At 43.4% G+C, this 18,299-nt stretch overlaps 1 protein-coding gene across 2 annotated transcripts in view; it reads right to left on the bottom strand.

Moving 5' to 3' along the window:
• The window catches only part of Actr3b (actin related protein 3B), a 96,161-nt gene that overhangs the window by 45,421 nt on the left and 32,441 nt on the right, over positions 1-18,299 (bottom strand). The window contains exons 2-4 of one of the 2 annotated variants that reach the window (XM_059257769.1): positions 12,960-13,015; positions 2,097-2,221; positions 747-857 (exon numbers count right to left, since the gene is read on the bottom strand). In XM_059257769.1, coding sequence (XP_059113752.1) covers positions 747-857; positions 2,097-2,221; positions 12,960-13,015 — 292 coding nt within the window. The remainder of the gene's footprint in view (positions 1-746; positions 858-2,096; positions 2,222-12,959; positions 13,016-18,299) is intronic. The other variant, XM_059257771.1, reaches the window with a different exon arrangement.

Here is an 18,299-nt window from a genome sequence, read left to right as displayed (position 1 = left end):
CAGCTCAGTTTCCTTTGACAATATGATCTAAACACTGGAAAAAGAACATCTTGATGGATGTTTCTCCGCTATAACAGAAGTAATAGTCACAGCATCCACTTAATGCTCAAGGACACTGGAGGACATAACAGCTTCCCACACAAGCCGTGCCTCCTTCTCTAGACCCTGCGCTGAAAGTCGGCTACGGTACTTACCTGCCTCCCAGTCTAAGAAACCCACAGACAGCTCAGGCACATGGGGCAAAACCACCGGAAGGCTCCTAAGAACGGCTTCTAGACGGCAGGAAAAGCCTTCTCTCTACTGCTGAGCAGAAACACGTGAAGACTCTGAGGAGGAGCGCAGAAGGCGGGACAGCCATCCCGGGGCACCAGAGAGCCAACAGGAGAGGTCACACTAAAAGACGGGGCCATCTCCAAGCTGCTGAACTGAGCACCCCAGGGCAGCCAGACTCTGGCCTTCCTGCTCTGCAGGGCGGTAAGCCTTTCAGGTTCTGGATACACACACACACACACACACACACACACACACACACACACACACACACACAGCTTACACACACACACACACACACACACACAGCTTTCTGGTATTTGCCCCTAAAGCATCATGCAAAAGTTCATGCAAAAGTCTTTAGAAGGACTTCGTGTTTAAAAAGCTAAGTAAGTCTTTAGAAGGACTTAGTGTTTAACAATCTAAGTAAATTTGGAATTCACAGGAGCATATTCTTCTTGGCTCCAACTACTCACCATTAAAAAATAATGGTCCTCAGGTTCAGCACGAAGATACTTAAAGACCACTTGCTCCATGAACCTTTCCATAAGATCCCAGTCTTCAATGATGCCATGTCGTATAGGCCACTGGAGCAGAGGGAGCAAGATGTGTCCAGATAGTAAGAACTGGATATGAGCAACAGCTTCACAGCACAAGAGCAGAGGAGGCTGTGTGGCCCAACAGAATAAAGGCCTCCCGGTGGGAAGCTCACGGTGATTCACACATAAACAACACACTTTAACAAGAGACCAAGCCCTACGCTGTATTTCACCGCATCACCTCTAAGTGCACAGAACTACCTGGATGGCAGCAGGCAGAGCCTCCTCCACCATCCAGCTCCCTCTGGTCCTTCTCTTTTTACTGCAGAAAGACCTGCTTTGCTGGTGAACAAGTGGAGAAACAGGAACTATTGCGCAGTGCTGGTGGGACTGTAAACTGAGGCAACTGCTATCAACGTCATGTGAAGGTTCCTAAAAAGAACTAAAAACGGGGTTGGGGACTTAGCTCAGTGGTAGAGTGCCTGCCTAGCAAGCGCAAGGCCCTGGGTTCGGTCCTCAGCTCTGGGGGAAAAAAAAAAAAAGAACTAAAAACACAACTACTGTACAGCCCAGGGAGACCACGGTGGGTATATACCTGGAGGACTCCAAGTCAATAAATCAGAGGCATGTGCACATCTGTGGTGACTGAAAGCAAAGGTGTAACGTGAGTGGGGAGGAAGTGGCCTTCAGGGAGGAGGGAGAAAAGGAGAATAACGGAACACACGTGTCGTGAGGGCAGAAAGGAGGCAAATCTGGAGGAAGAGAGGGAACCAGCAAGAGTGGGCAGGTAGATGAGAGAAGTCAGGAGGTCATCAGAGGAAGTGGAGGTGAATGAGAATGAAGTAAAATGACATGTATGTGTGTATGAAAATGTCATAATGCAATCCATCACTTCGTATGCTAAGCTTAAAAAGTAATTTAAATTATTTTTAGAAGATATACCTGCTTCAATATTAGTGCTTTCTTCTTAACTGCTCAGTCTGCAAGTTTCCAAATCTGACAGGTGTGCCAGTCAACCTGCAACTCCCCAGAAGGGCAGACCTTGCTCACACTGCTGACAACTGTGTGACTCGGGCCTTTGTTAACTCACTTGGTTCTCCACCCGGAAATCCACCTCTTCAGAAACAACCCCCTCTGTTCAACTAACCACCTCCACCCAAGCATAAGAATGAAGCCACATCCACAACTCACAGGTACCATTTCCAGATAACCTATCATTCGCTCAGTCAGTCTATGCTCTGTTCTGGGCTCCGCGCTCACACACGCAGACCACTGGCACAACTTTACCTTGGTGGCGTAGGTAGGTTTATCAATGGCTTCATCCCCTATGAAAAAGTCAAGGTCATCAACTCCTCTCAACACCCTCCTTTGGGCTTGATCAACTACCTTTGCAGATTCTCTGATGGCGATACCTGAAGGGAAAAAAATGTTTTTTTTTTCTTTCACAAAGATGCCATCACTATCCACGTATTATCTGAATTATCTGGAACAGTGAACATAATCTGTAGGTTTGGACAGTAAATGGTGACCGCTAAAGTTTTATCTGGGGTTGGGGTGCTCACAGGAGATGTGATGAACACATGAAATAACAGAGAAACAAACAACTCTTTCCCAGTAGCATCTCAGTGTAATGCAAGGGAACTGTTTTTAATATTGGCACAGAAGCAATATTAGTAATCGGCCTCTTCTGCAGAAACCCCTTAAGAAAGCAGGAGATGTCATGGGCTATACATCCACCACATGTTGATTGTAAAATACAGCTCGGAGGGGACAAAATTCTATACAACATAGACGAGGAAGGGAAACTGAAAAATAATGCTTATATGCTCTTAAGTCATTTTCATAAAATGACATCAAATAGTTTTTAAATATATAGTCTAATATAGGGAGGGGGAGCTGTGACTTCCAATTAAAATGAAAAAAAAAAAAAAACTACAAGGCTGTGGACCAGCATCTGTTGCAAAAAGAGAAATACAATATTCAAACAAGCATATCACAGAAGATCTTAACAGTACATATTTGCAACTATACTTAGTAATAAATAGCCATATAAACCTCGCTCCAGAATTTAACATCTAATAAAACTGTGAAATGCTTCACAAAGATTGAATTTGCATTGACACTCCTAACCCCTGGTCACAGTCAGCGCTCCCTTCAACTCCTCCTCATCACCAGGTCTCTGTGGAATGCCCTCCCCTCCCTGCAAACTTTCCCTGATGACCTAGTAACTGGAGGCATGTTCTCAATGGCCACTGGCCCTTCACACTACCATGAATGCATTTTTCACAAAGAATGTTAACCAGTCCACACAAGACTACAGACACCTCCAAGTTAGAAAATATACGTCTTCCGCAGCTGCTCTAAGGGCAGGCACGTGCAAATCGCCAAAGGAAGAAGCCCTTTGGTTTACCAAGCACTCAGCAATTTCTTTTTGTACACGGTGCTACTGAGTCTTCATGGGAGCCTATCAGGAAGGTACTACTATTTCAGCAATCAAGGCCATGCCGCTTCCGAGAGACAGAGCTAGGCTTTGCACCTCAGCAGCTGCCCCCAGTGAGCACCAGAGAAATGTGTGTCGTGTTAATATCCTACTCTACTGAAAGGCTGATTGTGAATTTGGAAAACGTTCCAACTATGTCAAATTATTCCAACATAAGCCTGATTCTGTAACTATGCCAACAGAGCCTCCAAAGGGGTTTAATGTACGTTTGGTAAAGCCACAGTCACCAGCACAAATAAACAGGAGTGCCAAGTGAAGTTCCTCAGCTGAAAATGAAGAAAATGAAAATCCTGTGTCTACCTCAGAAGCGGGGGAGGTACCTGATCATTCTGACATGACCTAACCATTCCAGCTGTGTGGCAGTTTCACAAGGCGAAGTCCCCGCTGAACATGGAGCTCGGCACTGTGCAGCTAGCTGCCTTGGAGGAAGTGCTCTTACCATGAGAGGAAGGGACATGTCCTGCCACCTCCTCTGTAGGCCTGCCGCACCGCTCAGTGCACACAGACACTCACTGGGGACACAGCACTACCCAGTGATAGCGTTAACCACACTGGCATGTGCCTGAACACTTCAGAGGCAGCAAGATGGAACCACTCTCGGGAGAAATCAGGAAACACTGTGACAATGGATTTATCCAATAATCCAGCTTTTAAAAGTCACTCTAAAAGAGTGTCAGAGTGAGTAAAGGTACAAATTGAAGGATGTTCCGTAGAACTAATCATAATAGCAAGGTGCAGGTAGGGGTCCTAAGCCATCTGAAGTCAGAGTTGATCACACCGCATCAAAGCCTTAGACAGGGCTACTAAGTAGCCTTTCAGAACCCCGTGTAGCAGCTCCACTTCAGTAACTTACAGGCCACCCCATGTGTGGTGGGGGGGGGGGCTGAGATTGTCAGCCAAAGCAGGACACAGCCAACGCTAGGCAGCAGGACCACAGTGGCTGTTGTTTCTAGCTACCGAACATATTAGCTTTTCAATTATGGGGGTGGGAGGGAAGATAACAACAAAATTCAAATGTTGGTGCAAACTAACGCATTCTAGCCTGTTACTCTCAAATTCATTGACCCTAACAGGTTGTAGCTGGCTTTTGGCATCTCTACACAAAGTCATCTACCAAGTTCACAGTTAAGAACAGCACTACCGAGTTAAGTGAGTTTGTAACTTTGTGGCCACAGCCCCATCATCCTAAGCTGCAGGCAGCCCCATGCAGCCCATAGGCTACAGGCTGGACACCCATTACTTCCACAGTTGGAAACTTAAAACAAGCCCAACTACAGACCTGTCTCAAACGATAAGATATTAGCTCTGCTGTAGATTTATCTTCAAAATTATTCCAGGGCCAAGAAGATGCCTCAGTGGTAAAGGCACTTGCCACCAAACCTGTGGCGTGAGTTCAATCTCCGGGACCAATGTGGTAGGAGAAAACTGACTCCAGCAGGTTGTCCTCTGATCTCTGTGCACACCATGCACACACAAGTACACGTACACAAACACACACCCCAATAATAATAATAATAATTAATAATACTAAATAAGTAAATTTAAAACATTCCAAACAAGTAAAAATATACATACAATTATAACTAAAAATATATTTTTCTGACACCCTCAAATTATTGCAAATATAGAATTAAAACAGTATTTTAAGAGTGAATTGGCCGTCTTTTTTTTTCCCCTCAGAAGAGATTATAAAGTAATGCTGAAAAGAAAAGGCTACAAGAAGGACCTGGAGAGATGGCTCAGTGGTTAAGAGCACTTGTTGCTCCTGCAAACGACCGGGGTTTTATTCCCAGCATCCATACAGTGGCTGGCAACCACCTGTAACTACAGTTCCAGAAGAATCTGATGCCCTCTTCTGACCTCTGTGGGCAAGGAACAAATGTGGTTCACAGACATGTGCAAGCAAGATACCCACACACATACAATATTCTTTCTAAAAGAGAAAGGATACAGAGTCATTTTGTTCTCTGGCAAGATCAAGCTTAATTATGTATAAATTTCAGATTAAACTGTCAAGCCACAATAACAGAATGTGGGGTGGTAAAGGAAAAAAGACCCTACAATTCATGACATCCACTCAAGTTTGCCAAGAACCTGAGGGCAAAACATGAACCAAAAGAAAAAGAAGAGCCATATCCCACCCCCAACACACACACACACACACACACACGCACGCACGCACGCACGCACGCACGCACGCACACGCACACGCACACGCACACGCACACGCACACACACACACACAAACACTTTAACAGGAAATAAAGGAGGACAACAAAAATTTAAATGACAATAAAGTAAATCTCATCCCCCCCCCCCCCCCCCCGGAAAACTAACTCTAAATGGTGTGAACTCGGGTCATAACAGAGCTAAGTTTTGGTTGGGGATGGAGGGGCGGGGATAGAGAGGTGGGAGGGGAGAAGGAAGTCGGGAGAGGCAGATGGTATTTCTTTTAACAATTAGATGGCAAGCAACAGAATCCAAACAAAGCAATAAAGATACACAGAGCTTGGGCTAGAGGAGAGGCTCAGTGGTAGAGCTCTTGTCTAACTAATGATCTAGGTCACCCAGCTAACCCAGCGCCCACAGCAAGCTACAGAGCCCTGATGTCTTTCCCCCCCAGCAGTGACACAGAGACCCTTTCCAACCAGGTGCCCAAAAAAGGAGAAGCGGAAGACTTGTTCTTTTACCCCAAAATGGCAGAAACAAAGAGTCATTCTCCCTTAAAATAAGATCAAGAATCTCACAGCACAATAAACCAAATTCCTGGATTTAGTTTTTGAAAATGAAATTCTCACCCTAGCAAGAATCAGAAATATCAACAACTGCTAGATAAGATGGAGATGGCACAGATATTAAATTATTAAACAAGGGCCCTAGAACAAGAACGATAACATTCTTCAGGTGCAGCCTCAAACACAGAATGTGCACACATGTAATATCAAAGTCAGTTCCCTGGAATACAATAGGATTTTATTGTTTGGTTGGTTGGGCTTTGGCTTTTGAGACAAGCTCTTCTTGCTATGTGGTCCAGGCTGGTCCCAAGCTCTCCATCCTTCTGTCTCGGCCTCCTGAATGCTAGGATTACAGGCCTGGAGCATCCTGTCCAGCTCCCAGATTGTTTCTTTTTTCTAGTTATTGTTGTTTCTCTTTTTAGTTTTTAAGACATTTAAGACAGCCAGTCTGATGTCTGGCTTTGAACTCACTACATAACTAAAAATAACCTTCAACTCAACAACTTCCTATTTATAGAGAACACTTTTCATCCTACTGAGCCAGTCCATTTGTCTAATGACTATACACACGGTCTAAACTGCACAATATCTGTCAATGTGTATATACTATAAATACACACCACACTTGCATTTCTCCGGGCCAAACTGCCTTATCCTTCTCTCTCTCCTTCCTCTCTCTCTCTCCCCTTCCCTTCTCTCTCACCTTATGCAGCACCAGGCACAGCTCTAAGAACATTGTTAAAATTTGAAACAGCATGGCCATAAAAACCTATGTAGAACCGCTAATGAGACACTAAAACCATGCTCTCTTTAAAGTCAGTAAGACCAAAGTGCCGGCTACCCAGTTCTAGTCACTATTTTCATAGAGGTTCTAGCCAACATACCGCCTCCAAAGACCAGCCAGATGGCTTAAGGAGAAAAGGTGCTTGCCACCAAGTCCGATGACCTGAGTTTGATCCCTGGGACCCATATGGGAGAAAAGAATTGACTCTTGAAAGTGGTCCTCCCCGTGTATACACTGTGACATGTGTACCCACATACAATAAATAAATAAATGTGAAAAAAAAACTAATAAAAACAGCCACAATAAGGAAACACAGTAAGACTAGAATCAGAAGCCAAGCATACAACAGCCTGCAGATGGGGCTCAATCAGTAAAGTGCTTCCTGTGCAAGCGGAAGAACCCGAGTTTGGATCCCCAGCATCCAAGTAAAGGCCGAGCACAGAGACTTATGTATCCAGAATCTCGGTGCTGGGGAGGCAGAAACAGGAGTTCATTGGCTGGCCAGTCAGCCTAGCAGAGCACGTGAGCTCTAGGTTAATAGAGATCCTGTCTCAAAAATTACATGGAGAGCAATGAACAAAGACAGTCAATATCAACCTCTGGCCTCCACACGCAGCATGCACATGTGCACACACCCACGTGAACATGTACATATACCACAAACACAGAGAGAGGTGGTGGGAAAAAAAGGTCTATCTGCAGACTATCAAACAAATGTTGCTGGATGCAAGAACAAATGACAAATCTCAAGAACATTATTGTTTATGATTTATTTTATCTTAAATTATGCATATATGTCTGCATTTATATGTGGGAATGTGCATGTGTATGGCAGATGATCACATGGTCCAGAAGAGGGCATAGGATTACCTAAGAGCTGGAGGTACAGGTGGTTGTGAGCTGCCTAATATGAGTGCTGGGTACTGAACCCAGATCCTCTGAAAGAGCAGCACATACTCTCAGCTGCTCCAACACAAGAGTGTTCTTAGGTGCTAGCAATAACTAATTAGAAAACTTAATTTTAAAAATAAATTCACACACAATAAAACATAAACATCTCTAAAAATAAATCTAGCAAAAAAGCATGTAGAAGAATTTAAGTAACATTATAAAGCAATACTGAAAACCCCACAAGATATGAATGAACAATGAAACACCTCTACTGCACTCATGGACAGGAACTGAATATTCAATTCTTATCCATCAATATCAAATTAAATGCAAAAATTTTTAATTAGCCTACAAAAGAGTATCTCTAATCAAGACCTCATTATGGTCTGTTATAATTAACTTAAACTGATGCTAAAATTTATAGTATAAAGGAAAAACCAAATCATTCAAAAAAATGAAAAAATCAAGCCCACTAAAGAAAAAAACGTATGATGCAAATGGGACTCAAACCGCATACTTGGAGCAGAGACAGAAAATGCAACAACAAAGCCAAATAAAGACCAAAATGTTTCGAAGCATAGGACAGGCATGGGGACACACATCTGTAATCCTAGCACTCTGGGGACTGAGGCAGGAGGATTGAAAGTTCTGAGCTATATGGTGAAATTCTGTCAAGAAAAATCTTCCCAAGCATCAACACCACTTCAATGTGACAAAAAAAGAATATCAAATTGGAATGTACTTTTGAATCACTGGTGTTGGGGCAACTGGCTTGTACTTGAAAATAAGATCAGCTAGCTATCTTTCATACATATTCAAAACTTTAAAAATGTAAAATTCCTTTTGAGTTCTTTGGAATGGGAATGCACTTTTTAAAATAGAAACATTACAAGCCGAAAAACATTGAAATTTTTGCCTCTTGTCAAAATTTAAAATTTCTAGATGACAAAAAAAAATTTAAAAATGTCACAGTGTGCTAGGAATGTAGCTCAATGTTTAGAACAAACACACAAGGTTTTGTCCCAGTGCCACAAAAATAAACAAATAATCACAAAATAGGAGGCAGTATCTGTAACAAGTCAGTGCGTGATGCCTAGTATCCCTAGGACACCAAAAATTATCAAAAAAAAATGCAGTTATAAAAATGGACAAAAACATGGAGAGGCACTGAATGATACTCAGCTTTACTGCTAATCAGCATAGTTTTACATTCACTGAACTTGAGGATAACGGTGAGAAAGTAGAACCTCACTCATGTTGCCAGTGGGCTGAGGTCAACACAGAACTCAGGAGATGCCAACGGCACAGCTGCCATGAAACCAGAGCATCTCCGATCCCTTCTTGGGGAAACAGTGTATGTGCACAAGGAGGTGTTCACTACACTGTTTTATAAAGTAATAAAACTAGAAAACACTCATGTTTTAAAATTTTTAGCTGGACATATGGCCCATGTCTGTAATCCCAGCACAGGGAGGCCAAGGCGAGAGGGTTGTGAGTTTAAGATCTGGTCTACAAAAGGAGACTAAGTCGTACATTTGCATTAGACTCTAGCTTCAGACCTGCATACATTAGCAGTGATAGATACTAAAAACAACCCTGAAGAGGTTGTTTTTTTTTTTAAAAAAAAAAATAATGCTGAAACTTTGCAGGAAATCGTTTTAAGCATTCACAGAGCAGTGAGCACATCTGATGTAAAGCTGAAACACAAGACTAGAAACCTAGACAGAAAATATCTACCAGAGGAAGGGGAGCAAGGAAAGGGCTAGGAAGGAAGAGAGAGGCTGAGACTCGGCCTGAAAGGTGTCAATTACAGACATCTGTCATCGGAGAAACTCACTTCGGGTGATCTCATAGCAGGTGTATTTACACTAAGTAAAGCATCTCCCAAGGCCTCTGTCACATGCAGGCCAGTACTGGCCAGCACTTCCTTATATAGCACAGGACTCTATGTGTTTACTCTGACATGAAAGTGGAATGTTAGTGTGCTTACTGTGGGTAGTGGGTTCAAGGGCCTTTACCATATTCTTTTTTGCATTTTATTACCCAAACCAAATTTTTAAAAATTTATATTTAATTAAAGGAAGAAAAAAAACAGGCCAGGAGTGGTGGCACACATTTAATCTCAGCACTCAGGGAGGCAGAGACAAGTAGATCTGCGTGAGGCCAGCCAGGTCTACATAGAGAGTTCTATGCCAGCCAGGGCTACATAGTAAGACCTGCCTCAAAAAAGAACAACAAAAACCCAGCACCTCAGGAGCCCCTCTGCAGTCAAGCTCTCATCCAGAGCTTTCAGCCTCTCCCCTAATCTCCTTCTGGCAACTTTCCCAGCATGCAATGGAACTCCCTTTCTCCCCCCAGTCCCTGTCCCTCTGTCCTCTTTCTATTGCTGTGGTCCCCAATGCTCTCCTCAGACTGAACCTTTCAGCAGCCCCCAATAGTCTCTACCAACCTCAAAACAAACATACATGAGAAAGAATAAACCTCCTCCAAACAACGAGGCCTCAACAAACCAGACACAAACGGGGCCTGGACAGATGGACTGCCAGTCTAGCCCCAGTGCCCATGCCCTGAAGGAAGCCCGCGGGACCCAGTGAACGTGGAAAATGCACTTCTCCAGAAAGATAATGCAGGCTTTCTCACATGGTTCTTCTCCAAACTTCAGGCTGCATGGAGCTTCCACTAGCTTCCACTTCTCCACACCCAAATCTGACCTTGAGCCCCTGGGGATCACACACAGTCCTCAACACACACCCTCCCTCCCTCTCTCTGCCCCTCTTCCTGTCCATCTTCCCTTCCCCCCTCCTTCTTTCTCTCCTGCACTATGGGACACAGGTCTGTTGCATGTCAGGCAAGCTCTGGGGCTTAGCTCCACATCCAGCTCTCCTGAAGCCCATTCAGCATGCACATCCTTGAACTCAACCTGTAAATGAGACCTCCACATACAGAAAAACAGCTCCACTCTCAGCACTGAGATGAGCAGTGGGTCTGGCCTCCTGGGTAACTGAAGCCCTTCACCTATGTAAACACCCTCACATCTGCCCTAACATCTCCAGCTGTGCTTCCTGCCATTCTCCCTAAGAAGTTCAGCCAACAGTATCACCATTCTTGGGGCTGGAGAGAAGGCTCAGTGGTTAAAAGCACATCCCACTGTTGCAGGGGACTTGAACTTGTCTCCTAGCACCATCTCAGGTGGCTCAGGCTGCCTAAAGCTCCAGCTCCAAGGGACTTGATGTCCTCTTCTGGACTCTGCAGGCATCTGCACTCACGAATACACACACACACACACACACACACACACACACCAACATAAATTACAAACTAAAATGAGGATAGAGATGACTCAGCAGTTAAGAGCATGCTCCCTCTTCCAGAGAACCTGAGTTCAATTCCCAGCACCCACATTGTGGCTCAAAAATCACCTTTAACTCCAGTCCCAGAGGATCCAATGCCCTCTTCTGGCCTCTGCAGGCACTGCACACACACGATGCACAGATATACATGCTGGCACAACACCCATACACGTAAAAATAAGTAAGTAAAATTTCAAACAGATGAGACAAATCTTTTTTTAATAGTGCCACCCTTCAACATTCATTGTCTTCTGGCTTCTGCCACTGCTAAGGTCCTGACAGGCCCCGTCTGAGAGCTCCCCTGTCTCTGGACAGTGAATCCTGCTAATAACAGCCTTCGATCCCCTCTGTGAACAATGACAGGGTAAGTGGTGCCGCCAGCTGGTGCTGAGTTTTAGACGCAGCAGAGCAAAGCAAAGGGGACATGGTCAGTTCTCTTTAGCTGACGCACTTAACAAGGTTAAAAAAAAATCTAATCTCTGCTTTCAAAAACCAGGAAGTCCAATTTGTCAACTCAGCATGGACTGATCACGCATCCTAATAAAACGCACAGTGACGGATCACCGCACAGCTGTCGGATGTCATGGACCTAACTATGGCTCCACAAAATGAAGCCCCAACTTCCAGCACAACTGAGTTTGGAGACAGGACTTCTATGAATATCAGTGAATTTTAAAAGGTCACGAGGCAATCAGAGCGGTGGCCTCACAGAAAGGGACACCAGCTCTCTCTCACACACGTTCTCACATGGAGAAAAGGCGACAGGAGGCACACTGGGACAGAAGACGCCCAGAAAAAGACGCTTCACCAGACACCAAGCGTGGCAGCACCTTGAACTTGGACTCTGGACTTCCGGAACTGTGTTACGGTTCTGTTGAGTAAGTCCCCTTGTCTGCTGTTTACTGGGCAGCCTTTCCTGAAAAACACTCCACTTTATGAATTTTAAATGAGGACACGTCAGACCGGTAACACCCATCACCAGGAATAGCCAGCCCATGCGAGGCATCTACATGCCCCAAGAAGGCCAGAGCTGTGTTCGATAGCCCCCAAGTACAGAACTGGAGCTTGGGGCTTAAACCCCCTCAAGGAATCTGGAGTGTATTGTCTAGTGATCTGAGGCTCACACTAACCACAAAACAGCTTTGGCCTTGACCTGAATACATTCTAACCAAGCTCTCCTCCATTAATGTCCAAGCTGGGTCCTAGGAGCTCAGCAGGGACATATTATGAGAAGTCAAGTTTCCCCTTGGTGCTGGGTTCATTCACCTTTCCCTTGGATAAAACTGTCTCTGGGATTCAAACCAGAGAATTCTACCTCTAAAGCCAGACCAGCCCTTGGAGAGACTGCGTGGGCAATAAGGAACAGGCAGCATAAACCCAACGTTTGACACCTAAATGCATCACCCTTTGCTGATGAAAAGTTAAAACAGAACACTTCTGAACAGTAAGAACAATCAGTAGACCTCTCATTTCCACTAAAAAAAAAAAGTCTTTCAACAGTGACTTGGTGCCATGCACCAGACACTCAGCTAGGCCAGCGAAACTGTGCCTCCTTACAATTACAGAACAGTCTTGAAGAATCAGAGCGACTGGTCCAGGCAGTAGGGACACTTACAACACACTGGAAGGCCCCTGGCAGCTTCCCAAGGTAAAACTAGAAAGCCAATGACAAAGAAAGGAATCCAGGACAAGAGTGCTGCTGAGGAGGTTCCAGTCCAGGGCCACCTCCTGGGGCAATTTTTAAAACAGGCAGCCCTTCCCAGGGACTGGAGTGATGGTCTAAAAAAAGACGCTAACAACATTCAAACACCTTGATGCACAGAACTGGAATGCTTTAACTGGATGCCGAGAAACACAAGCCTTTAGAACCCAAGGAAGAGCTTTACTTACATGATGGAATAATGAACTGTGGCTCAGTGTTGCCTGCGTAGCCAAGCTTGGTATACCTAAAAGCACAAAGTCATCAACACAGGTTTAGATGGCAAGGCTCCCAACCACATCCCACTCATGTCTTTCATTATAAGCACACCAAGCCCTGAAACACCGAGCCTAGAATACTCCCTTGAAGTAAAAAAAAAAAAAAAAAAATACAGAGAAAAACAAACTGTGCTCACTGGGGATCATTTCACAGTAGGGTCGAAGCTGACAGTATCAGCTTGTTTGTGTCAGAACAGAAACGGGGCTAATCCTCGTGTCTGTCTCTCTGGCCCTCCTGACTCTCACCATGCTCTCATACTCTTCTCACCTTCACAAGAACACAAAGAAAACACGATTATCCCAGTTTTGCAGATAGGAAAACCGGAACACTGAAAAGCTAAGCTGCCCAGACTACAGAGCGAGTGAAAGGCAGAAAAGGAACTCAAGTCTAACCATGCAGCTAACTCCAGTGCAGGCTCTGTAGAAAGTACTTACTTCCTAACTCCCTCAAGTTTTGGAGCATTAGAGATTGATTATATAATTTTCTTGAAATGCCGTGGCATATGTCTAGACGCAGCTCCTGCCATCCCCTGGGGATCATCGACGGGAGCATCTCTCTACCATCATGCTTCAAAAGAAGCCCACTTTCTGTCAAGATACTCTGGTAGATTCCAAAAGTCTTTACGAAAACAAATGCCAAAATACTACTTTCTGTTCCAAAAGCATTCGATAATCTCCTAAATATAAAAGGGGGGAGGGTGACACATCACTCAGACCATCTGCTGGAAGGGTACACGAAAATGCAGTCTTGGGAGCTGAGGATCAGCGCCCCCCTCCCTCTGCAGGGCTGATCACAGCAGTCAGCACAGCCAGCCTTTGCTTACAGGGCTAAAACACTTCCCAGGACCAGACAGGAACAGTGGATTTGTTCTCATTTACAAATTATTTCAAGATGTTTGATATTAAATGCTTCCATTTGATATTTCTCAATTCTTATAACTTAATTATTTTTTAAAATACACTCTACCATATGCTGGCTTTGGTATTTTTTGAAAGCACAGTGAGTGACACCAGCAAGCTGGCTGCCCTCACATCACACCTATTGTCCACCTTCCACGGGACGTGAGTTCTTCATACCACCGCAGAGGGCAAGCCCAGACTCTGAGACTCCTAGGCCCTACAAGACAAGACCCATCTGAAGCCCCTACCATTCCACACACTTTAGAGCTGGGAACAGAAATTAATAATCAAATGGATCCACAGTCTCCCATGTCAGGGATCACAGACCCACAGGAGAGGAAGTTTCTAGGCCAACCGAGAGCCTGAAGGCTTTGGAGAATGAAGCCAACACAGATTGAACTTGAGAATCCAAGACCAGCACAGCACAGTGTCGCAGCCTATAATCCCAGCACTAGGGAGGCTGAGGCAGGAAAACAGGCCAGCTACATAGTGACAGACTCAAAGACAAACAAAGACAGCCAGCTCATCCCTAACATGACCATCATTCTGGAGATGCTCCAAAGAACTGAGTTACTGGCCCAAGGCTAAAAAGCTTCCAGAACCAATAAGCGGGCCGGAAATCACTAAATCGTGAAGCCAAATTACATGTTTTTTAACAAGCCATGTCATTCATTAGCCACCTACTCCCCAAAACTCTACCCTTGCACTTAAGTCATTTAAATAAACCCATTCTTTCCCACTGTTAGCTTGTGAGTTCCTGGCGTTTATGGCCCTATCTCTGCTCCCTGGAACAGTACCTGGGCGCACAGCAGAATTTCCTAAGTACCTGCAGATTGCACTCTTGCCAGATGCTGAGCTACTGGGAGCAAGACTGATGTTTAACAAGGAGATGATTAAGGTCACGGGAACAAAAAGTGATGAAACCAGAAAAAAAAAAAAAAAATCAGACTCTGATACAAACTACTGTTCAGATGAGAAAAGATCTACCACATGTAATGTGTTCAAACTATGGCAATACGCAGGCATTTATTAATATTAGGTGCTAAGTATCACTCGTGTTTGCTATTTTTTTAATCAACTGTTTTTGATGTTGTGATTTAAGACTATGCTCTTTCATAATGGCACAGGCCTTTAATCTCAGCACTTGGGAGGCAGAGGCAGGTGTATCTCTGTGAGTTCTAGGCCAGCCTGGTCTACAGACCAAGTTCTAGGACAACCAGAGCTACATAGTGAGACTCCATCTCAAAAACAAACAAACAAACAACAACAACAACAAAATAAGACCATATCCTTTGGCACCAGATGTCCTGGATTCAAATCCTACCTTGCTATTTGCCAAATCTGAGAAAACTACTTCACTTCTTTGTATGTTAATTTCCCTACCCCTTCAGTATAGTTGGGGCAATAATACAATGGAGATAACATATATAAAAGTGATACAATGTTACCTCTTCATATGTTGATTTCCCTACCCCTTCAGTATTGCTGGGGCAATAATACAATGGAGATAACATATATAAAAATGATACAATGTTGTGCTTTTAAGTTTCACTTATTATTTTACTATCATTTTTTCCTAGATGTTTGAAATATATCTTTAGTTAAAAATTTGAACGGTAGTCAGGTATGGTAGCACACACTTATAATTCTAGCACTTGGAAGGCAGAGGCAGAAAGATTGAGAGCTCAAGGTCATCCTCAGCTTCTGCATCACAGCAAGTATAGGACCAGCCTGGGCTATGTGAGACCCTCAGCACAAAACAGACAAACAAACAAACAAACAAAAACTATCTTTTATAAAAAAGAAAAAGTACTAATTTTTTGTTTTTAATGTACTTTGTCTTCTTCATTTGAGAAGCTTCAGCAAAAATATTTTTTTTAATGTTTCATCTTTTTAAATGTACTTTGCTCTAAACCACAATGACCACTCTTTGTACCAGAGTCAGTCTGACTTGAGGACTAGTGAGGATGAAACGGCCCTTAACGGTGACTCTAGTAGACACCAGAAAGCCTTCGTCAGCTCCATCCCACCTTCAGGCCACAGTGCTCTTCCCTGCACCCTAACCAATGCCCACTGCAACAAGATGTCAGACGAGAGAAATGCACAGGAACTCTTAGGACCTACTGCCCCAAACTCCAACCAAAACTGTCAGTGCCACTCAGAACATCTGGAGTAACAACCTGAGCCCACAAATCCATTAGCACCTGTCCCCCACAGTGGTGTGAGGGCACCTTAAGCACCTTAAACACTATGCAGTGATTTTCACACCGAGGCAAACCACCATAAAGATATATTACATTTTTACACACTGAATTGTGAGACTCTTTCCTACCCTCCATGGAGTACTAGAGCCATGAGGGAGAGGGGAGGCACTGACTGGCAAAGACATAGACTATAATCACATCATGGTAATTAAATGTCTTTCAGATTTCCTGTACTGTTCTCTATAAAGTATCAAATATCTTTGACTTTTATTACTTCAAATAATCATGATGTAAGGAATACCTAACACAAATTTTCAAATTCAAAATTTTAGTAAATTCTCTATCAATATAGGCTCCCACCAGACTTCTCTGAGAATCTATGAATTATAACTGTAAAAGTAACCCATAAGGTGCCTATTTCCAAATACTTTCCAGAACCTTCCCCCTCCAAACAATCAACAAGAAAAACCCAATCCTTAAATCTGGAAAGTGTTCAAGTTCCCATTTACAAACCAAGCTTCCCATGGGTACTGGGACTAGAATCCATGTAGCTCACACTGTTGAGTCACCTAGAACTGAGGGGGAAAAGGGAAACAAGCCAAAGATCTTCAGAATGGTCCTTAAAATGTCTATTAAAATGTGACTTCAAATTGAATCTCATAAGCAAGTTTAAGATCATCTGAGCAGGCACCTGGAAAGCATCAGCCACCCATGACAAAAACCTACCATACACGTTCCCAGGCCCAGAGCAAGACCTGCAGAAAGAACCTGGCACCTGCACTTTAACATCTTATTTCCTTTGCTCCCATGGGTTCTAACTGTCAGCCAGCCTAGAACTGATTCCCAGACCTATAACCTACATCACATACAATCACCTTTCCATTATGCAATGCAAGCTCCCGACCTCACGGTCACATTCTAATGAAGTAACTCACTACTCACCACAATCATGAAATAAAACACATCTATACGTTCAGGTTTAATAATGACCAGATGAAAGGTCCAAATGAAAGGACCCAGATACAACAATAAGAGCACTCTGCTTAGGCATTCCAGGAAGAAAATGCATTTCTATTTAAACTATTACACAATTTACAAGTAGAAAAACAAACCAGACCCAACTAGCAATGAAAAGAACATACGCTCATGACAGAAACATTGAATCCTTGCAAGGTGACAAGGGCTAGGGATATCTCAAACCATGACCATGAAGTCTAGACACTTCTCTATTGAAATCAAGAATCAGCCAAGGAAACTATAACTGCTTCTCTGGTTTAACCTCGTCTGGGGAAAATTAGATAGTACAAATCACATGAAAAACCAAAAAAAAAAAAAAAATCTAGCAAATAAATGTTGGGGAAGAGGAAACAAAAATATTTTTTTAGATTTATTTTTATGTTTATGTGTTTATTAAATGTGTACAAGTGTTTTGCCTGCATGTATAGACATGCTTGCAGACATCAGAGGAGGGCATCGAATCTCACGGAATTGGAGTTACAGATGGTTGTGAGCAGCCATGTAGGTGCTGGAAACCAAACCTAAATCCTCTAGGAGAGTACTCTGAAACTCTGAGGTATCCCTCCAAGCCCTACAAAGATAATTTGTGAGTGATTATTACATAATATATCCTATAATTATATTTCAGAATATTATCATACTATGTATTATAATTATAGAATGCCTGAGGAAAGTTAAGTAACAAAAAGCAATAAGGAATTTGGTAAGATGATAGCTACTAAACAGACAAAAACTAACAGGGGCACTTGCTGAATGAAAAGATCTCATTCAGAATTCTTTAACCACAGAGCACCAGCCTTAATCCTGAACTACATGTGTGAAGACCTCTCCATACACACAAGCAGACACACTGAGGCATTCTGACACAGGAAGACTCGGTATTTTTAAAGAAACATCAAATGTCACTAAATCCATCTGTAAAAAACGGATTACAAACCATTCAAATGTGGCTAATATTAAAGACGGGGGTAGGTTCCACACTGGTGGCAATGGGGAATTGAAGAACAATTGAAAAGGGAAGCTTCAGCTTATCTATGAAAATGTTCAATGTGTAGAGCCTATTATACAGCCAGTAACTGTCTAGGAATTCACCACCAGAAGAGCATTTTGCTTGTATGCAAAGACATGCACA

Source organism: Peromyscus eremicus, chromosome 3, assembly GCF_949786415.1.
Source record: "Peromyscus eremicus chromosome 3, PerEre_H2_v1, whole genome shotgun sequence".
In the NCBI taxonomy this organism is placed as follows: Eukaryota; Metazoa; Chordata; class Mammalia; order Rodentia; family Cricetidae; genus Peromyscus; species Peromyscus eremicus.
This window is presented reverse-complemented; position numbering and strand designations above follow the sequence as displayed.